A 22946-nucleotide genomic window follows, 5' to 3' on the forward strand; every position below is an offset into this window, starting at 1 on the left:
TCGGCTTGGGAGAATCGCTGACCCAAATAAATTTCATCCTCGCTAATTAAATGACGTTCATTTGACGCATATTGTGTTATTAGGAAGGATAATTAATTGAACGAAAAATATATAAGTAGAATATTAAAAACTAGAATACTGATTACTTACACTAATAGCAACGAACGAAATTGTTTTAGATTCCTAGATTTCGCGTTGTGCTCGTCCGTCGAATGTCAATAAGACTGACACGGAAGATTCGATTTTGCGGGGTTTGGAATTAGAGCAATGTCGCAGAAACGTCAGTCAAGACTTTCGAAATGAGAAAATTCTCTCCCAGCCATTTTGGCACGCTGCCGTTCGATGTGCATCCAGAACTATTGGAATTTGCTCTAGTGGCTGTCACCGCAGCTTCCTCGAAGCGTAGACAAACTTGTTTCAGTACTCTCAACCTCAATTTTCTGTCTCCGTGGCTGGAAAGTTCAGTTAATTCTATGGAAACTACAAATAATTTTAGATTTTCTAAAAAAATTGAATGTACATATCAGCAAGTTGCATAATTCACAAATGCCTGAGTAGGTTTCATTCTCAAATACCTGGGAATTATAATGTGTCTAGTATTCTGACCTTTCTAATCCCGCGAGGTCTGTTAGAGCGTCGAGTATCCGTTTCAATCGATTTCCTTGATGCTGATTGGCGCTTTGACATTATAGACGGTTTCTGTCACATGGTGCTCATACTGTCACTCGATGTCGATCCCAAATGCGCACATAGCTTCTTGTAATGATGCTTGGATACCCTTGACGTCAGTATCGACTGATGTTCCATTTGGATCGAGTACCAAAGCATTGTGATGCTACATTGTTGACGATCTGATCTAGTTTCGACCATTATAGAATAGTATTTCAGCGAGAGACGTACTTACTCATATTTTCTATTATATTCTACTTTTATTGGTTTGAGCAAATTTCATTGAAAAATATTCGTTCACTGAATTCACTTATGTAAATGTGATTTTAATTGTAGGTATCAACTTTCGGTTGCATTTCAATCTAGATGTTCACGAATGTCTCGCGAACCATCTGTTTGCGTAGCAGTCGAGAAATCGTATAGAGATCGTTTAAATAATAAAGGTTTCGCCCAACGTAAAAGCATTCTCGTGTCTCGAGCGTTATCATAGCGTTCCGGAACCAGTGGACGTTTTCGAGGGATCTTGTTTCAACAATTCCAGCACTTTTCTCGACGGAGATAGGCGAAATTCGATCCCGGTAACAGATTAAGAATAGAATTGTTAATCGATCTCAAGCTCGTTTCATTTTTCGGAAATTCAGATTCAACTGCACGCTACATCAATATGTAACTATAATATAATAGTAGACACGAGTCAAATTAAGGGTAGTTTTCATACAAAAATTCCCGTGTAATATTTTTCTTACCGCCTTCTGCTCTATATGTAACTCTAAAAGCCTAAAGATCCTGTTACAGTTGTATGACGAACCTCGTTAACCGCATTTGGCTTCCAGTGTAGTTGACGCGTATAATTTATTGCTAAACGAATTTCCCGGTGACTGGGCCAAGCAGGGTTTAATTTGCTGCATCATCACAAATTCATCTGGTGGTTTCGAGCGTTCGGTTGTACAGCCAAACAAGTACCACGTTCGTGTCTCCCAGTGTCTACCTGGAGGCGGATAAATGCCATAGGAAAGTGGGCGTGTATCGGCAATGGGATTTGGAACGAAACGAAGAGCGATCGGTCTCTACTCGCGCAGTGGGATTACCAATGTCGTAATGAGATTTCTCTCGTTGCGGTCACGTGCAGCTCGACATCGATAGTCGATACTGCACGTGCTACTGTTCGACGTCGCTTTTGCTCGTCAAAGTTCGCGGAACCGGAGAAACTTCGCCATGTTCCCGTCGAAGAAACGCGGCGAACAGGGAAACTATCGGGAAAACAATCGTACCACGCGCGACGACGGTGTCGGGAATCATTTTTAACCGTGTCGGTGCATGGGAATCGTCAGTGCTTCAGAAATGAACGAAATAGTAATCTGCTTGTTCGTAGCCTACGCCAGTTTCGTGTCGTTACAGTTCTTTATATTGTTTCTTTCCATCTTTGACGTAGCTTGAGGTAATTTAATTCAGTTGTAAGACTCCCGAAGACAATTTTAGTTATTGAGTTTAGAAAAGAAATTGGGGATCGTAGGGCTTGCAAGTTTGGAGTGAGTGAAAGTTCCCATACATTATTCATGTTACTTTTATAACAGAGGGTCTGCTATTTTGCGTTGACGAAACTTCACGGACGGCGTTCTCCATTTAGAAGGGAGATTCCCGAGCGATTATTTTTCTATTTACTTTCGCGATCATTTCTCTTCATCGGTCCATAGAAACGAATTGATACGTGACAGGGGTAAATAAAACGCGCGCATTTAATCTGCCATCGGGTTGGATCGATTCCCTATCGTTCCAGAGAAGTTATTAATCGGATAACAGTCTGCACCATAATCGCGAGATAACTTTATCTATCTGTAATTGGTTCGATTGGATTGATGGAACGGTGCGCCATTCTCGCGATCGTTAACTTACTTCCGTATAATTCCATCGATCCATTGTATTTACCTACGTGCTCCGCGAACTTGGGGATGTACCATCATCCGTCAAGTAAAGCTAAAGAAAATCGATTCTTCTTTCTCGACGTTTGCTTCAGCTCTAACTCGTTTTAAAGTGTGTTCTTGGGACGTGGTATTGGTAGCTGGAAAAATAAACCAAGTTGGTTGGAACGTTTTACAACTTGTGTTTCTTCAATCAATTATTATTAAAGTTTAACCTGGTTTCGGACTAGTAATTTCTGGAACTTTAGATGAAAAATTGAAGTTACTCGTACTTATAATGTTCTTCGAAACAAATATCAAAGAACAGCTTCTAGTTTTGCCTGTCAGTGATGTGTTCTGCTTGGAGGGTGGTCCAAGATTCTTCAGAGGGAAGGTTGATGATCAACGAAGCGTACAGGGTTGTTTCTCAGAATAAATGGAAATATTACCGGTTTCCTGACACTCCTACTGCCCCCTAAGAGGATCTAGAGGGACTAATGTGTTTGGTAGCGGATGTAGTCTCAGCCAGCTTTCCTGACGCTTCTGTCACAGTGTCTCGCCCATCGATTTTCTCTGTACTTTCCTCCAAGCTGAAACTGTTCAGAGTCAGACTTAGTGACCGAATAAACTGACGCTTATTCGGTGTGAACTGGTATAAAAGTAGACCGAAACATGAAATTACAAGAAAAACAATTGCAGACAGCATACAGAGGAACTTCATATAGTTGGAAGAATGAATAGAGTGACGAATATCAAGCTTGTTTGCCTAGACTCTGGAGATAATACAGGTTTAATTAGATTTTCAAATTTCCAAACTATGTTAAGGAGGACTTTAACTAAAACTTGCTCTGCTTTGTTTGTTTAAGGTCCTGAGAAGTCAGACCGAGTATCATTTCGTGCACAGAGCTTTGCCGCACGCGCGAAGTAAAAGGTCCGTTCCGCATACGAGAAGGTTGAAGGTCGATCCTTTGGTAAGTGACTGACACGTTCTTTTCGCAAAACTCTTTTACTCTCGCAAAGCTCCGGTACGTCCAAAAAGAGGAAATCAAACGTCGAGCGCTATCAGTTTCCCTCGGTATAATCATATTATGCGCTGTGTCATATTTATCTCAGGGAAAAAAAACTGATGAATTCCGGGAGGTTTTCAAGGCAATGTCGAGGGAGGATTCGCGGGGGCGGTTGTTTGAAACTCGACTCAGGGGTACATACGATACGAACGTCGATATAAATGTAAATGAATACCCAATTTCCAACGGTGACACGAACATAATCGCCCGAGGACCAGATTGCTCGCATAAAATTACGATCCTTTGACGGAGTTGATCCTCGTGAAGGAACCTCCATTTTTCGAGGTGGTTTCGATACGAAATTCCTAAATTTTTTGGGCTTCAAAGACCTGTCACGTCTACCTCAAGGGTTGTTCAGTAAAGAAACCGTTCAGTTCGAGTGTTAATGCACTCGCAAATGTACAAGCACTCGGAAAATAATTTCGTGCATTCGCTCGAATGTTTCAGGTGCACACGGTTGTGCAGCAGGCTGGTTTCAAGAGGGTGAAAAGGGGTTACAAGCCACTGAGCGTGGATAATCTCGTCCCACTTTACCAAATTAAAAATCCCGCGAATCCAGGAAACAGGGACCCCACGGATCCGTATTTCCAGTATCAATGGTATTTGAAGAACACTGGCCAGAACGGAGGAAAACCGAAATTGGATTTGAACGTGAAGGCAGCTTGGGCTCAAGGGGTCACGGGGAAGAATGTCACCACCGCCATCATGGACGACGGTGAGTTTCCCTTTAGCTCAACTATCCTAATCCAAGCTACCTCAGCTTATCGGGGATAGCGCGGATTTTAGGGGTAGCGAGCTGGGATCAAGGTAGCTACGAGATCTGGAAATAAAAGTAGAAAAATGATAGTTTAGATTTCGAGTAATCACTGGCGAGTGGTTGTTATTTTACTGTGTTACTATTGTTAATGGACCAGTTTGCCGGATTTAACTGACGGCAGTTTTGCTGGCGAGTCCTCAGGGTAACTCATTAACAGGAAGCGCTTTAGCTTAGATTACGCGGTACGTGAACGTCGCATTCCTGAGGCTAGGTACATTAATTGCGCGCCGCAACAAGAAGATAATCACTTACGGATATTGCTCCGACGTAACTTCATCAATTATCGTCGCTCGTTGCTCTCATTAATACCTTAATGTCCCTCGTCTCTGCGAAGTCGTAGGAAATTACTTACTAAGGAGAGGTAATCGTAAGGAATGGTGAGCATGAAGAAATCGTAGTTTACTGGAACTCAGACATTTGTATTTGAAATGGCTTTGAAATATAGAAATGTAGCATGAGTTGTTCTTCTGGCAATGCAAGGTGAATATAGAGTGAAACCTTTTTGATATTCAGGGCCACAGGGACAACAAACTATAATACTATTGCTTTAGCGAGAGTATAAAGTCAGCAGCAGGAATATCTTAATGTAATCAAAATCTACTAGCAACTCCCAGAATGATTTCACCATCCCTTTTACAATTTTATAAACTGCCGAAGCATCACAAATCTAGACCGTCCTGCCTAACTTGTCTTTAATTAATTTATGTTTACCAATCGTGCTTCACACTATTCCCAGCGATAATTACCTTCATAACAATGCAGTCGCTGTGCAAACGACCCTGTTTCCGCGTGTAATCCGATCAGATGGAAGTAAAATTCATATCGAGGCCCTGCGATTCAGCTGGATTGATTAAACCGCGCGCATAGAGCTCTGTTTCGCACAGACATCAACGTGTAACGATGGACGTCGATAACCAACAATGCATCGGATCAAAACCGACGTGATCTGTTCAGCTGCTGGGAGATATATTGACAACTAACCGCTGACCCGATCACGAGCCCGTCTGCACGGGATGTGCGGTAACTGGCAACGCAAACGACCGTGCATGGCCATTCTGTACCAGAAACCGAGTCGAAAATATAGAATACAATTTTTTTATGCGAGACTCTATTTTAGAGGAAAATGATTTTGAACTGGGTTCACTTGTCCGACCATTGCTCGTGAATTCTACTTGGAACTGATATTAATAACCGATCACGACCCCTGCAACGATTAGTTTTCTAGACAGATATAAATCTGTTCCAACGTTACGTGTCCAAGGGGGTGACGATCGTTGCGTAACTATGAAACAACGGACAAGGAAAAGTAACGATTGTGTTTACGAAACGCGATTAAGTTGCAGGATTCCCGTTCCATAAACGCGAATCGATAATTCTCCTCCCTTGGGCGCGTTCATTAAGCGCGGATCTCGTGTCTGCAAAACTGTAATCTCGAATACCCGGAGTAACAGCTCGTCGAGGACTTTAGCCTATTGCGGCTTACCGCGACGTTTATCTCTTTCGATTGGCTGTGTCACGGTAATATACTGTGTCGTTGATCGCGGAATATCGCAAATTTAATGCCAGATGAAATTGCTCGATCCCCCGTGGTGGCAAATCGTTCTCTAGTTTAGTTACTTTAATAGCAAAATTAGTCTTTGGACAGTCAATCGTAGAATACCTCAACAACGTCGACGAACACTGTGGTCCAACATTGTTGGAATTTCGTGCTTCCCAGTGGTATTAATTCCACGTTAATTGCATCGAAAGTCAAAATGGATCAAGTTCGACTCGAACTTCGTGTCTTATTCGCGATTATTTGCGTTCCCCGTTCTCCTGTGTACACGACTTCCATTGTAACTGAAGCGAACTCAACGACACGACGCCAACTTTGTTTCTCCTTTCTGTTCCAGGTGTCGACTACATACACCGTGATCTCAAGTACAACTACGTGAGTACATCCATTATTAAGCAGCACCGCAGCTGCCAGTAAATTTCGCAAACGCGCTCATAATTCACCTTCCTCTGATCTCTGGCGCCTCATTACTCGTACAGGGCGATCTAAAAAGCGCGTGTAGAACGCGAAAGTGCGGAAGAAGTGTTCGTTGATAGATGATGTCCCCTTGTTTAAGAGGCCGACGAGATTTATGGTCCTCTTCGGTGTTTACAACTTGTTCATTAATGTAATGTTCATTAATCTCTTTACCAAGAGATCGGAGGGAGAGGAAAAAGATCAGATTTTTATTATTCGATTATTCCCAACTAACAGTCTACTACTTTCACGTTTTTGAAAATAAAATGGGCTTCCCCTCGACGCGTTGCTCGACGCAGACAACATCAAAGGCGTCCACCTATCGTAGCCGGACGACTTTCATAAAGTGTATTAGCATAACATTGAACGGCGTGTTGAAATTCAAATCGAGCCATAAACATGACCTTCTCGCACCGAATGGACAACGATAAAGCGTCGCGACGCCTTCACTTTCGTCCCGTGGAGCATTCTCGCCAGCATCCACTCCAACAGGCGACTCCAGGTCTGCGCATTAGGCGTTAATCAAAGCGAAGTCGAAGGACGAGCTGTCGACACTCGTGTCAGGAAATAGGATGAAAACTATCACGACACCGTGACGCTGTTATCACGTTACTCGTTTCTTTATATTGAATCTTCCTATTAGGAAATAAATCTCTCAGCTTTATCATCGGGGTATCGATATTTTATTTCAAACACCACGAAGCTTTTCTTCCGACGTGTGTTGTTAAAATCATGTAACAGGAAATTGACAAATCAAAACGGGAATGTAAAAAGAACTAACCGTAGTTTCGCTATTCGCAATCGAGAGATCAAACACGAGAGGTAATATTGACACAGACACGAGCAATTTCGCGTTTCGCGAATGCTCGGAGCCGAAGTATCTGCGAATCAGTTCGTTTCGCAACAATGATGGACACTCGACCTACATTCGCTCATGGTTATATCGAATTAAATATTTGCTAGCAGGATTTCACGAGTGAAAATATCAAATATCACGGTTGCACGTCGACGGACACGTGAGCGTAAAGTAATGGAAAAATAAAGTTACCCCGGTCGCGTTTCATATTTTCCATTCTCATTCATTTAACGTGCTAGCGAGTTGACGTCGCGGCGGGGCGTTTCACCCGAGAAAGACGAGACCGAAAGGTGGAACGACAATGCAGCCCACGTGTCGCGAGGACGTCTAATCAACTTTCCGGACGAGAAGACAATGCGAGAAACTTGATTCGCTCGCTGCTGGAAACATTCACGGGGAGACTAATTAATTTCTTCGCGTTACGTCGTTCCCTTTCAGTCCCTTGGCGCGCCAAAATTAGACGGCGAATTCTGTGGAAAGGGGAGTCCAACTTTTGTCGGACATTGAAAGTCGGATTAGTAAAGTAGAGGGTTTGGAAATTGCGAATTGGAGATTAGCGAGAAAAGTTAGCTAGAGGACCCAAATTATTACGTAAGATGGAAGCGAGTTCGAAATTTCATTTGCTCCACAGCACACGCAAATGCTCAGTTCTTCGTCATCGCAGTGAAACTAGGCCGAGGTTTTGTGGAAGGCGGTCCAAGAGATTCTGGAATTTTCACCAGCGTCTGTCTATTAAAGAGAGGAAACTAAAGCTAAGCGACGCGACCGTGCAGCAAGACTAGAAAGAACACGAAGGGAGGGTTGACGCGAGGGGATGGTTTTCGAAAAGACGAAGATTAATGGTGCACCGACGCTGCCCAGAGGACACGTGAAATTTATGGGCGGTTAAATTAATAGAATAGAATTTCCACGCATGAGCTGTCCTCGTCCTGTTGTAAATTAATTAACCATCTCGAGAAGCGAATGTGTCCTTGCTGGACGTTAACTCTTAGATGTCGTGGTGAAAATTCGCGAAATAATGTTTGAGAAATTTTTATTACAAGAAGAGAGGAATCTGAAAACTTCAAACAAGAATATAACAACGCGTCTTCCTACGATTTGTTTTTACGCGAGGAATCACTCTCTTTTCGATCGCAACACTAAACCCCATGTAGTTAAAGAAAAGAAATTTCTAGTTAAGGGGGATTGATCGAACAACTGCGAGTAGACAACCAAGCAATTCGAATTTGAATTCCCATCAGAAAGACGGACTGATAAGGAGATTACTTTGTAGAGTTTGCGGGGTTCGCCTTGTTTCCCGTCTTTTATCCATCGAAAAAGCTCCGCGGAGCTTTCTATTTGAACACTTATTGTCTCCTTTCCTCTTTGATATACTGGGTGGTCGCGAACGTAACGCGTTCGTTGTTTCGTCGATGTAGAACGCTCGCGTCGGAAGGAAACCTAACGAGCCCGTCAATTTCACCATTTCAATTGTCTCTGTACAGAAAAGACTTGCTTCCTTTTCTACAAGTTTGCGCGAGTTTCTTGTTACGATGTTCCATAGTTTTTCGAAATACGATTCTTCATCTGTTCCAGAACGCCCAGGCTTCCTACGATTTCAGCAGCAACGACCCTTACCCGTACCCACGGTACACCGACGACTGGTTTAATAGGTGAGCGAAGAAACTATTATTATTGTTGTACAGTATTTATTTTTTGTCAATGTATTATTGTCAGGTCCTCGTCAAGAATATATGTTCTGTAATCAAAGAAGAAAAATTACATCATAGGATAAGTAGTATTAGGGGAACCAGAAAAGTAATGTCGTTTTTTTTTACATTCAATTCGTACAAATAAATTTATAATATGTTTTTATTTTCAATCAATATGCAATCGTCCTCGTTATCAACAATCCTGCCATTTAACGTGTAAATTTTACAATACCTGATCGATAAAAAGCAATTGGCACAAAGTGAGCTGATAAATAATAAACAAGTACTGACATTCGTAGAAACGACATTACTTTCTGGTTCCCGTACTACATCTGTGTCTAGCCATTCCCGAAGAGGTTCTGATCTGGTAGGTTGTTCGAGGCTCATTAAGGGAGGAAAATCATCGACGCAATTGAATATTGTTTTTCCTCTCGAAGGTGACCCGACGCTCGAAGAGAAAGCTACAGAATTGGATAATAATGTTCGAGGAGGAGAATCGACGTAACTTCTTATCCGATAATGAGAAATCGACTTCCAGTTAGTAGCCCGGAGGAAATCTTTCGCCTTCGGATTTGCGCTCAAAGTTTATAGAATAATCGTCGAAGCGTAGGAAAAATTTGACCCGCGGATTTCCAAAGGAAAATTCCCCGTATCGATATCACGAGCGAGTATCTCGATCGTACGAGCATCTTTTACGTAAAAATGTTTCCCCAACGAGCGAGCTTACGCAAGCTTGGAAGCAATTTCCTCGAGCCTCTGCGACTGGCAAACGTGTCTCTTGTCGAACGAGGACAGCGTGAAAAGACGAACGCAGTTGAAACGGTGTCTGTCAGTTAATCCTTTTTTCATGCTGGGACTTGGATTCCCTCTAAAAGGGGGTGATCCTCTTTTAATACTCCATTTATTGCGTCGTCTGGAAGCTGGTCTCCAGAGATTCCAATCATTCACCCTCCTCGAAGCTCTGTCTAAAAATATTACATAAAATGCTTCGCAAAACAAACAGCCGAGAATTCCACCAATTTAATCATTCTTCCAGTAAATTGCGAGCAAATCTTCCACGCAGACGAGTTTTAACGAAGCTCTCCTCAAATCCTCGATTAACGATGCCGAGAAACGAGCCCAATCAAGTAAACGAACTTCATATTGATCGAATGGTTTTCTGACTGGGTAAACCCGACCTCGGTTTAACGGCCTTATTTATTCATGATTGGCACGTGGCGACCAACGATGATCGTTTATCGTGTATCTATATTAAAAATTTCTCTCTTTCTCGCGCGTTTTACGAGACCCATTTCTCGATTTTATAGATCCAATCGGAACGCCGTAATAAAAGGAAGAAACGTAACGCTTCGGAGAGTGTAACGAAAGGAACGAGGGGCGATAAAAAGACGAGCGATAAAACTTGCTACGGTGTAAAATCCTGAATCCGTGACTTTTCGAATCCACTTTGATACACGAAGCTTTCGTTTTCGGTTCCCAAATTTCATTTGCTGGACTCGAGTGTACGGGTAGGTCTCCGTTTGAAAACTGATACGAGGTGAATCCGTTTTCCTTGGAGCAGTCCAACATCAATGGACAGAAATAGGTAGCCAAGTTTTGGATCTTTTTCTTCTCGTTTACCTCGAGATTGAACCTTCGTTTAATTAACTATCCTTTAGGTTGTTCTATCCGTAAGAAATAGACGATGTATTCCTTTTGCAAAGTTGTGGAATATTAAATATATTCTGCATCACACGTGAACATCCAACACGCTCAACCTGTGCTGGAAAAGGTTAAACGTAGAACGTGATTTCCCACCTCTGGAAATTTATGAAATTTTAAACTGTACGCTTTGTAAACGCTCTTCTTTGTACGGCGAAATTCGAAGCGCAATTTTCAGTTTTGCGTGATTTTGTTTGTTTTGAAACGCTAACGTACCATGGCATTCTTTGAGGGATATTTCGCGTTGTTTATCTAAAAGAAACGCCTCGTCGCGATCGATATTATTACTGTTAAAACAGGAGAACGCAGTCGAAGTAGTTAGTCGTTAAAAACTCGTTTGCTTTGCTTGGGAACCTGGTTGATAATTGAAATCCGAACTCGGAAACGTTAATTACGAGCTCGTTGTGAAATTGGCTTAACCATAAATACAGCAGAGCGCAATGTTCACGGATATTTAGATTATTTTTCGCTACGAAGCAATTCAAAAGCTCCCTTGCTGGACGCGAATGCTGTAAACGCAGCTAATAAAGGGGAAACGTCTTCGGCAATTTTCCAGCGACAGGGTTGGGATGCGCTCGTGTATTGTGAAATTTTCATTAAACCCGCGCAACGTTTCTTTTATGCGTCCTTAAACGCTGAATGTCACGGGAAGGGACGTTTCAAGCTCCGACTGCTCGTAAAGTTTCCCTGAAAGAATGCTGTGTCCGTTCCTTCGCTTCGAGATTCGTAATTTATCCGGGTAAAGGGGGAACAAAGAAAAGTGCTCTGTGCGTCGCTTTGTCGACCAGCCTCCTCCTTTTACCATTGAAGAAGAATCGTTAGAGGAACTCGTTGTTAAGATAATTGCTTGTAAAGCTACTTCAGAAATGCCCGAACATTATTTGTGTACATACAGTCAGTCCTATGACCATTCGTACCGTTTATATCTATTGAAGAAATTTGTCTAAATTAAACGATAGGCTCGACTGCTTTATATTGCAAATAGTTTAAAAAACCAATTTTCTTTCTTTTCTTTGACAGCCATGGTACTAGATGCGCAGGCGAGGTGGCTGCAGCGCGAGACAATGGCGTGTGCGGGGTTGGAGTCGCTTACGACTCGAAAGTCGCAGGGATCAGAATGTTGGATCAGCCTTACATGACGGATCTGATCGAGGCGAATAGCATGGGACACGAACCTGACCTGATCGACATTTATAGCGCCTCCTGGGGACCCACGGACGACGGGAAGACCGTCGATGGACCACGAAACGCGACGATGAGGGCTATCGTGCGCGGAGTTAACGAGGTACGCTTCGGTGTCACGTTTTGTCCCCCTCCGTGGCTTCTAGATCTCCTTACAGACCTTGGATCTAACAGTGTTAAGGGTAAAGAACGACCTTGGTGCTTTGAAACGTCGCTCAAGGCACGGGAGCGTACGTGTATGGCTTCTGGAACGTAGACCGTAGATGTAGGATCAGTTTTATTTTAATTTATATAGGTATCCATAGGTAATATTTCCACAGATTAAGTAGTCTATACTTTCCTTCGAAACGTAAACAAATTTGAAATGCCTTAAAGCCCATCTGTCTTAAAAATATTCGTACCTTCTATATTCATTGAAGAAACTTGTTTAAATTAAATGCTAGGTTTGATGTTTCTTCGATAGACGTAGAGGGTACGAATATTTATCGGATTGACTGTAGTTGTCTTCGTTGCGCCATCAATTTCTGATACGCCAGTCCCGAGACTTGGTATCGCGATGTTGCGTGCTTGGAATCAGTGAGGGATGCCATCGAAGGTTGCCGAAATAGCGTCGGGTTGCAGCGTGGGAGCTGCTGTCTTGATTTTATCGGTGTCTCCTGTTACCTAAGCGGACTTGTCTGCGAGCTTTGACGCCTCTCACTGTTTCCTCGAGCGCGAGGAAGATTTTATCGCCAGAAGTTCGTATCTGGGAGCTACGATGTCCCAGGGGGTCTTATAGGATTCACGGTAGAACTCTCGAGGCGCTACATTTTGATTGCTTCGATCCTACTGGTTTCTAAGTTTGATAAGAATGGTTCCACTTGTTACTTTTGTTACTCAAATATCGAGGTAACGAGTAGGAAGGTTTTGTTTTCACTACGATGCTTGAAATTTAAAACAGAGAAGGTAAAGATGTATATCTCAAGCTGTATCTGTTTTTTTTATAAATGTCACGAGTGATTTCGCGGCAGTTTGCGCGTTTATGGTTCAGTAATAACGCCATCAAAGAAATTTACTCCCGTTGGGAATGTAACGGTCGTTTCTCAAACGCAGTTCGGTTCGTTTTCCGAGTCACGTTCTCGAGCACGTGCAACTATTCTCTCGATAAACGTTCAGCGGCAGCTGGCCTCCTCGAGGATTCGTATTTTCAGCCACTTTCAGGGGGATCTTTATTTTCCCGTTGAAAACTTTGCATGATTTTCCCTCTCTCTGTATTGTTCTCGGCAATCAGCATTCCAGTCTCGTTTCATCCTTTATATCTCCCATATGCGACTTCTTCTTGGGGAAAGTTGGATGGGAAAATGCCCGTCGACGAATAAAAGTCGTTCGCGTTGCAGAATAGCTTTGAAGGAGCACCTATTTAATAGAAACTTATCCAACAAATTTGAATAATAAAATTTTGATCAGGCTCGAGAGAAACTTGGTTCGCAAATGAAATTTATACAGCTTTGATTCGTTATTGCTCATCTTACTTATCGTAGCTACAATTAAAATCTAGTTGAATTTTGCAAATATTTTGGTAATATGAGAATCTATGTTTGAGAGAAACTTGCTCATTCATCGAATGAAACTGCTCCCTGTGACGTAAACGTGGCACCCTTTAAGGGTATCGATCACTCCGTCGACGTTTCTTACGAGCCCTTTGAATTTGGTCACACGTTTTTTTCGCTTACCTTCGTTTAGGGGAGTCTCCCGTGCGTCACACACGCGCAAATGACGTCAAACGATTAAAGTTCATTATCTCGGGAATGCGTGGTCGAATTTAGATCAAACTAAATATCGACGAAAGGGTGTCGATAGCTATTCGTAGGAAAACAATCTCAAACGGAGAGGGGGTTGTTGGAATTTAATTAAGCCCCATCGAAGGATGTCAATTACCTCTTATACGTCATACTTTACTTAATTTATTGAAGTGTAACTTCGTATACGACGTCAGACTGATTTAACGTTTCAAGAATATGAAAGTCATCGAAGGACACTTTGAGATTAGAGATTAAAGACCAGAGTATTAAATTAATAATAAATTAAACAATAATTGCTTCGAATCCAATCAGCGTGCACTCTTCATTCTAAACGAAAACGTCGATAATTCATCGAAGAGACATCGAAGCACGGAAGATCTAATTACAGAGATAATTAGATCTTCCGTGCAAAGGTCACGGATATTTATTGCCAGTGTTTTTGTTACAGGCAGTCGTAATGATGCTATTCGAGTAATAAAAGGGGACGCGTGCAATTGGAAATATTGAATGCACGCGCGCGGGAAAATTTCATTTTGAATGGTATTTCGATAATCTCATGGAAAGGTTAAGAGTGGTGATAGGGGTGTGATTGCACCGCTAATTTTTCCGCTGTCTTTTTCTGTCCGAACTTGTTATAAAGAACTAATTTGAAGCTCCCTAGCGGACGTCATGGGTTCACATCCAGAGTCTCGTAACTTCGGACTTCTTCGAAAACTTTACCAGCACCGAAAACCGTCCTTCAAGCGAGACTGTCTGGTTCTCGAGCGTTATCCGTCAGTGCTCTCGAAGCGTCGTCGATAATCGTTACGACACGGGTGCTTTCACGGTCGTCTCCAGTTTCGAAATCTCCTTTAACAACCGTCGTGTTATATACGCGAGTTATGACAGGTTGTTACGTCGGAGGAGCAGGCAATCAGGACCAGAAGTCCTTCGGGAACGAGGGTGGTAACGAGGCAATAAAATGTCGAGACGGATGGAGACTGAGTTAGATTTTCGGCGGCAGTGACTTAAAGCAGAAAGGTCCTTTGCGGTGACATAGAAGTGATCTCACTCTAGGTCCATAGTAACCGCCAGGGAGCAACACTGAGAAAAGATATCGGACCTGAATCCTCCATCGAGATCTCAGTCTTTCAGAAATGAAACAAGTTTGGTTTCAAACTCCATATTTTGTAAGATAGAAAAAGGTCTGTTATTATTTTTTTAATGCACGTTTTTGTGTTGCAGGGCCGACGAGGGCTAGGTAACATCTATGTGTGGGCGTCAGGGGATGGCGGGGGGGAGGACGATTGTAATTGCGACGGCTACGCAGCCAGCATGTGGACCGTCAGCATTAACAGCGCCATCAACGACGGGCAAAACGCTCATTACGACGAGAGCTGCTCGAGCACCCTAGCCTCGACGTTCAGCAACGGGGCCAAAGACCCTAACATAGGAGTGGTAAGTAGTCGAGGCCCATTCAATCCTACTCTTCTCAATTTTACGAGCCATTTAACGCAAGTAAGTAGTTAAATTACTCGAAAATAAAGTCTTTAGGAACTAATTCCAAGTAAACGGATCCAAGTCCTAACCGAAAACAAATTTTCTTAATCTTTAAGCTACGTACAAACACTGGGCAAAAGAAGAAGTACGGATCCGCGTTAATTTCAGTGAAATTAATTCTCGAAGGTAGCTCCATGACCTATTCCCTCCATGATAATTTTAATCACCTCCCCGAGTTATCCAAGATTAAAAGTGTCTACAAATTCTGAAAGTTAACGTGGTCTTCATCCATTAAGAGCCTCGAGGAAGGGGAGGGTGTTCGCGACTTTGAAAATTTGCAAGAATTCGTAATTTCAAGTTACGCTGGAAGAGATTTAAAACTTTCCCAGGGGTCCGATCCGTCGCTGACGATAAAATTGCAAAAACGATAAAAGTTAATATCTCGTTAATACTTCTTCCCATGGTTTAATGCGCCTCTTAGGAGCATAACGAACTGCTCGTCGTGCACTTGAATTGTACGCGGTTGTCGACCACAGGGACGATGACTCGATTATGTTCCTGATCAAATTTGTTCAAAGTCGAACGTAAAGTAAATTCTCCAGACACCACAGTTTACGAGGAATCCGTCTGTATCGCATAACGAGCATTCGAAACGTTAGGGGTGGTATGCGAGCGAGTATGCGAAGAGTCGGATAAAAATAAATTAACCCTGCGAACACGCGGCAGAAATCTCGACGCGCAGGTGGAATGCACGTCTCGAAAGCATTGTGAAATTCCTCCTGAATTCCTCTTTGCGCGAAGCACGGCATGGGTAAATCATTAAATTTAGGGTGGAAGTTGAAATTCAGTAAATAGCGAGACGGTGAAATTTATTTGCAGAAAATACAGCCAACCCCATAAATATTCGTGCCCTCTATGTCTATTGAAGAAGTTTGACTAAACTAAATAATTTTAGTTTGGTAACATATTTATACGAACACACATTTGAAAACATCAAACTAAAACAGCATGGCCTTGTACTTGACGCACAATTGCGTCCATGCCTTCGCAGAAAACACCCTGTAGACATCGTAATTTATCTCGACGACGAAGCGACGCGTTTCACCTCGATTTTCATCCTGTCTCGCGCACTCGCCACTCGATTCTCCTTCCTGCTTGACCCTGAAACGCCCACGCAGTTGTGCATCTTCCTTTGCAAGCGAATGGAGGTCCTCGCCGTGGCGAACGTTCGTTACAATTACTGCGGTCCGTTGTTAATAATTTGCAGTCGGAACATGATACCACACTCAATACGCCTGCACGTGCGCGTCCTTTTGCTTTCCAGGCTGTTACAAAAGGAGGAAAACTGGGTCATTCCATTCCTAATCGAACACTCGAGCAACATTTTGGATTACTAGCATTTAGTATTATTTAACACGTTGATCGTCGCTTCATCCATACAGTCAGTCACAGGCAGTAGAGCAAAGTATCGAATTTCGATGAAGTTACAAATATAAATACCGCAATAAATGTTTGATTATGTAGTTTCCAAAAGGCTGTAAACAGAATTTAATCACAGCAGAAATGATCGAGAGTATTAGCCTGACAGTCAACGTGTTAAATGTAGGATGGTAGAGAAAGATTTTCTTGAAGGGAGAGAGAGGTCTGAGAGTGATAGAAGGGATGGAGTTGTTTTCGCTGCGAAAGTGCACTCGATACTTCAGCTCGTGAATTTTGCAGCACTGTACTTGCTCCGGAGTTGGTTCATCGATCTATCGTTGCGTGGCGATACAGGCTCCCTTGGACTCGTTCATCATTGTTATGGCGGTCGCAGCCATAGATCACGCGTAACTGCCACCCTCGGCTCCTGGGAGGATTATTTATCATAAAATGAAAATGGAAGGTTTCGTCAGCGAAGTAAAGTATAGAGAAGTTACACAGATAGTGTAACAGAATTAAAATTGCAGGATGGATATAATTTCGTATTAATTTTACACGGAAGGATCGCAGGTCCTGCTGCGTCTGCCTCGCGATAAGAGAGCTGGATGGAAGCACTGGGGGTGGCGAGAGCCGTAGACTCGCTAAAATGAAATCCATCCCTGCTACGGCTTCTTATTATTCGTGCGCGCGGAGTGAGATTAGCTCGTGGTAGACGATTACCCTCTTGGGGATGCGCACTCTTAAGGGTGGGTGCCGAAGCGACCGTGGATATTTGATTAAAAAAATGGTTATTTCTCTTGTTAGTATGCGAGGTACGTTGGAGGCAAAGTAGAATTTTTTAGTTAGTAGGGAATTATTCAACATTAAACCTACCAACATTCATTTGTAACTATTTCTATTACGAAGGAACAAATGACTAGCCCTAAAGACATTTCTTTCAATTAAATGCAAAAATATTTCACGTGAAACTAAATTGAATAATACATGAAACAATTGTTATTTTCAATTTGAGTTTCTAATAAAATAAAATTTACCGAAGTATGATGCAGTCCGTAGGGGATTATCGTAGACGAGGACCGTGGAAGATTGCACGAGCCTCGTAAACTCTAAATCGCGGCTTTGCGGCCGCTTGATCTCACAATATAGGAGCTTCCTCGTATAGAAAGAGTGACCAGTCGTTGTTCCTCTTCTTCGAACGATCTAGATTGCTTTACCACAGGAAGATCGATTTACATACTCCAGTGGTGTTACATTTTTCCATTTCAAAAGTATACCAAATATTTCGCTACCATAAAATGCACCCATTCCTAAAATTCCAGACTCAATAAAATTTTCTCGCGAAAAACACCCCCAATGGACCATTTCGTGAACTTTTTCAATACCCTCAGCGAACGCCAGCTTTTTCCTCGCGGTGTTTACTCGATGTAGTCCGGCGGTGTTCATCGCTGCTAAAAAGCGATAAAAATCCCCGAGGACGTCGGGGGAAGTTATTTACCCGAACGCATAATGTATGCACGGAAGGTTGCGTCCGCGTTGTCGGGCGGAAAATGTAAAATCATCGAACGATGGAAGGCTTCTTTCAATAACCTTTTATAAGCTGGTCGTTCACCGCGTGATATCTTCGAGCCGTTTACAACGTTCGCCTCGCGGACACGTTTCCGGATAGATTCTCCTTCGTATTTCCGCTCGATAGCAGTGATTTTATGGACGAACACGATTCCGTTCAACGAAAATTTCGCCCTCGAGTGGACGGGAAAATAAAGAAGGAAAACGCGGGGGGGACTGCGGGAGCACGTGGCGCGGATTACACGGACCTTAAATAAAATTTATTCTCCCTACAGTCGTCGGAATTCCAAGTAAAACCAGGAACACTTTTTCCATATTTGCTACGTATTTTCTCCGTTCGGCCATGTTGAAATTGATTCCAGGGTTGAATCGAGACTCCCTTATGTAACGCTGGAAGCTTGGGCTTCTTCGTGAATTTTTTTTCTCGAACACCGTCGACGGTTTTCCAAACTGCTAGGGTTTGTTTGTGCGTGTTTCAAGAAGGACTGAATTTTATTTTCTCGAGGAAATCTAAATGGGTGACTCCAAGGTCGATTACTTGGAATGGTGGATCTTTGAAGAAAAGAAGTCAGCACCTGAAATGGAGCTCACTTATTAGGATACACTTTGGATATTCCTCGTAAATCAGTGAAAGTTCTTTGCACCCGAGGGTAGAAAATTTATGGCTTCAGGGAAAACAAATGCATTACTCTTCGTTCTTCAATTTCCTGTGTGTTTCCGTTGCACTGATAACGCGTCGCGATAAATTGTCCCCAGGGAAAGGCTTTACAGAAAAGGCGGTCAGTACAAAATAAAAGTAACAGATACACCAAATAATAAATCTACAAGCTCGCTCTGGGACAGGCGATCCTTCAAGAAAAATTGCGAAAAAGAATTAGAAAAACAATAACAAAGGAGAAGGTGAAAAATGGAATGCAAGATTTCGTGCTTAACAGTTCCACGTGGATGGTGAAAAACGTCGTCTATCGTCGGGGCAATTTTTCAAAAGCGTCGCGACTCGGTGGAGCGCGTTTTATCGTCGCGCTGGGCGACCGGAAGCGAACTTTTAATGCGGAAACTTTCTCTGTGTGCGTTCGCGGTTACGCCGGAGGAAATTACACCGTTTGGAAGTGGAACGTTTTAATCGCCTTTGGGAGTTGCCGCGGTTCAATCGCGTTATAGGGCTCGATCCGCGACGGTGTCCTCGTGTAAAGATCAATCACGCAAAGTGTCCCAAGAACTTCGGATGGAGTTTGAAACGTTCTCGCGTCGATTATCGGATGGAGGATTGTCCTTTGCGAACTGGAGACGCAGGGTTGCAACACAATATTGGGTGCTGCTGATTAACTATAGCCGCGAGGGGTGGGTTAGGCGATTAGAAATGGAGCTACTGGAAGTAAGGCTAAGAAACTTCGGGATTGTGGTAGCTGAAGTTAGATGCACTGATTGATTCGTGAACCTAATTTGAGTTCCATTGAGGAGGCATTAACAGTTTGGTCCCAACGTTTGAAGTGTTTTATTTGAAATTTACTTCAACTAAAAAATAAGGCCATTTAAATAAATAAGTAAAGAAACAAATTCACTTGAGTACCAGTTTTATTCTCACTTTTGTTGTATTTTGTAATATTAAAGTGTATGGTATCGCTTGAAACAACTTCCTTCACTATTGATTTGGGCATTAAAGTTATTATTAAAATGCAAACAACGTACATTCTCTTAACGAGGCGTACAGACGAACGTCAGGTTGAATTCTAATTTCAACAGAAGTTGCTGGGTCGCAATTGAGCACGGACGTTTCTTTCTTTTTCAGGCTACCACTGATCTGTATGGCAAGTGCACGAGAACCCACAGCGGGACGTCAGCTGCTGCTCCAGAAGCCGCAGGAGTGTTTGCCCTCGCCCTGGAAGCTAAGTAAGTTCACCAAAATATATTAATAAATAAAAAGAGACTCCTAAAGTCCCTCTGCAAAGATTTTATATTCAAAGTCCCACGTTCAAACACCATTTTCCATTCCTTGACACCAGAAACCTGCAGTATAACCTGAATCGATTCTTCCTGACGTCAATCTACAACGTGAATGAAATTTCAGCGTCTCGAACACGCACGGCGTGTTCGCCATAAGCTTCGAAGACGTTCCGAAGTTTGATCGAAGAACTTGCAGAGATAGTGTCGTCGTAGCTGTTACCTCGTTTCTCGAGCGCGTCACGAGAAATAATTGAGGTTATTCGATGGCATGGAAGCTTAAAAGCCAGGGAATTTAATCTGTTCTCCGAAAAAGAAAAAAGGATTTCAATTCAATTTTTTTACCCGAGCGACCGTGGCACTGTTGTTTCGCCGACGTGAAAAATGAAAAAACGGTGGCGAACGTTTTACCATCGCGACGCCATTGTTCTTTGTCTCTGCGCTTGATTGGAGCAGAACGAACGTTAGCGTTCACAGTGAACAAAACACGAAACAAAAATTGGTTTAATCGGGTCAGGCGATCGTTGCGAAAGCATTTACGTTTATCGCGGTGAAGAAAAACACGGTCGAACAAGTGATTGAAAAACGCTGCGGAGTCAACCCTTTTTTCGATACGCTTTTCCCTCTGAAAATAAAATATAATAAAACGATGGTCGCACGAATAAATATAAAATAAATATAGAATTGCGCGCGAGTATATCTGGTCCAATTATCAGTTTCCGCGGATGTCGACGCAAATAACACCAGTGAGGAGCTGGTGATTATCGAGGGTGTGTTTTATTGGGATCATTAGCTGCCATAAATTACTATATCTGTTACGTCTTCCAATTATATTCATCACTGTGAGGTAGATCAATATTTAATGACCTAGACTACTTTTTTTTTTAATTAAAGATTTATCAAAGAGACTAATCAACTCTTGCAACCCCTAATAATAACGAGTTCAACGTAATCGTACTGATATCGTTCCCCAAATGCCAAGCAACGTATAGTTCACAAACACAACACACATATATATAAATTTAGGAGCATTACGGAGAACACAAGGGATTGAAAATACGGGAAAAATCGATTGTTCTCACCCTCTCACGCTAGTACACGAGATTTGACAAACTGGATGTTGCGAGAGTCATTCCAGAACAAATTATAGCGCTATTTGCACGGCTATACGAGCCTGGATGCTCGGTAAGCGACGTAAATTCCCCTTTATCTCTGTACGCGCATCAGCGAGGATCATTCGATAGTCGTTCCAGCGTGGAACATGCTGAAGATAATATTTTCGTCGTTCAGTTTAATGTTGAATGATATCGTAATTCATGACGTAAAAGGAGTCAGGGGATCGCGCTCTGCATTTCCCTTCGGTTGTGTAATCAAATGGGACAGTGCAAAGCTCGTATTTCGTTATTCGATCTGCGATAAAAATAGTCATCGCGTACGGGCTATTATGGGAATTACGACTGAACTTCGAATGGAATTTCGCGTGTAATATTCTCGCCATCCTCGTGTTACCATTCGTAACGAAGCTTTCAATATTTTTATGGGAGCTACGCGTTGGAATTTTTATTGACCCGTTTCACTGAAAACGAGCAAAATGCACCGATAGAAATGTTCCCTCTTTCCTTAAAAAATCAACTTTTGATCGGAGCGAGTTAATCTAAAAATTCTCGTGGGAGTTTGCAGGTGAATACTCCCAGAACAAAGGAAAAATATGTGCAAAGGGATTAAAAGATTTTCTGTTCCAGAAAATAAGTGAAAAGTTGAGCAATTTTGCCAGCAGCTCGTGATGCAAACGCGATTGCATTTACCGCGTTGACCTATATTTTTCTCTATCCAAACAATTTAGTAACTCCCCTCCCTATATTTTTCCGTTATTCTAGAAGTATTCGCCTACGATTTCTGGGAAGAATTTTTAAATTACCTCGTTTCGTTTAAAAGTCTCGCAATTTTGAAACGGCGAACGCCGATTCGCGCGACGTTGGCGCTGGAAACTAAACTGAAACTCGATATCGCGCCACAGTAGCTCGCCAATCCTGTTCGAATTTTACAGTCTGAAGCGTTCGGAATGAATCTGGGTAACATGGAGCAACGATCCTCATTGTTCGAAGCCAACGACGGCAAATTCGACTTATTCAAAGCTCGTTGCTCCGCGATTCAACGCCGCGCGTCGCATTGGCGCGACCGTGTTCGTGAAAATTAAGGGAGAGAACAGGAGCTTTGCAGAGAGTGAAAGGTCGTTAATGGGGCTCGTCCCTGGGCTTTACGAGTCCCGTCCAACCAAGTCACTGAAACGTGACCCAGAAATGGAGAATGTATCCCCTAAAAGCTCGTGGTTTAATGGGAGACACTGTCCCTGATGTTCGCGACCTACCCTCTGTATTTTCAGCCCCTTTGATCGTCGGCTGACAGTACAGCCTCTCTGAACCCACATTGACCAAACCCATTTTTGCTTTATTACCAGCAATGTTACATGGTTACTTAGAAGCTCTCCGCGTAGTGTGTATTTCCTCAGGAATATTAATTATTAGAGTTAACGATGGAAGATCAAAGAGTCTACAATAAAATAATTCAGAACTGATTCTAAAACGTTTGTTTACATTTTAGTCCTCAGTTGACCTGGCGCGATATTCAACATCTTACCGTGCTGACGTCGAAGAGGAACTCCCTGTTCGACGCCAAAGGAAGATTTCACTGGACAATGAACGGGGTTGGTTTGGAATTCAACCACCTCTTCGGTTACGGCGTGCTGGACGCTGGAGCGATGGTTGCTTTGGCGAAAAAATGGAAAACTGTCCCCCCACGGTATCACTGTGAAGCTGGCTCGGTCCTCGAGATGCAGTGAGTGCTTTTGATAAATAGTATAAGCGTTTT

At 42.7% G+C, this 22946-nt stretch overlaps 1 protein-coding gene across 1 annotated transcript in view; it reads left to right on the forward strand.

The window, feature by feature from the left end:
* The window catches only part of LOC128879666 (neuroendocrine convertase 2), a 34908-nt gene that overhangs the window by 7564 nt on the left and 4398 nt on the right, over positions 1–22946 (forward strand). The window contains exons 3-10 of the mRNA XM_054129023.1: positions 3434–3538; positions 4082–4349; positions 6344–6381; positions 8894–8970; positions 11731–11995; positions 14898–15110; positions 19927–20027; positions 22680–22913. Of these exons, the coding sequence (XP_053984998.1) occupies positions 3434–3538; positions 4082–4349; positions 6344–6381; positions 8894–8970; positions 11731–11995; positions 14898–15110; positions 19927–20027; positions 22680–22913 (1301 nt within the window). The remainder of the gene's footprint in view (positions 1–3433; positions 3539–4081; positions 4350–6343; positions 6382–8893; positions 8971–11730; positions 11996–14897; positions 15111–19926; positions 20028–22679; positions 22914–22946) is intronic.

The sequence above is a fragment of the Hylaeus volcanicus genome, chromosome 7 (genome assembly GCF_026283585.1).
Source record: "Hylaeus volcanicus isolate JK05 chromosome 7, UHH_iyHylVolc1.0_haploid, whole genome shotgun sequence".
Classification (NCBI taxonomy): domain Eukaryota; kingdom Metazoa; phylum Arthropoda; class Insecta; order Hymenoptera; family Colletidae; genus Hylaeus; species Hylaeus volcanicus.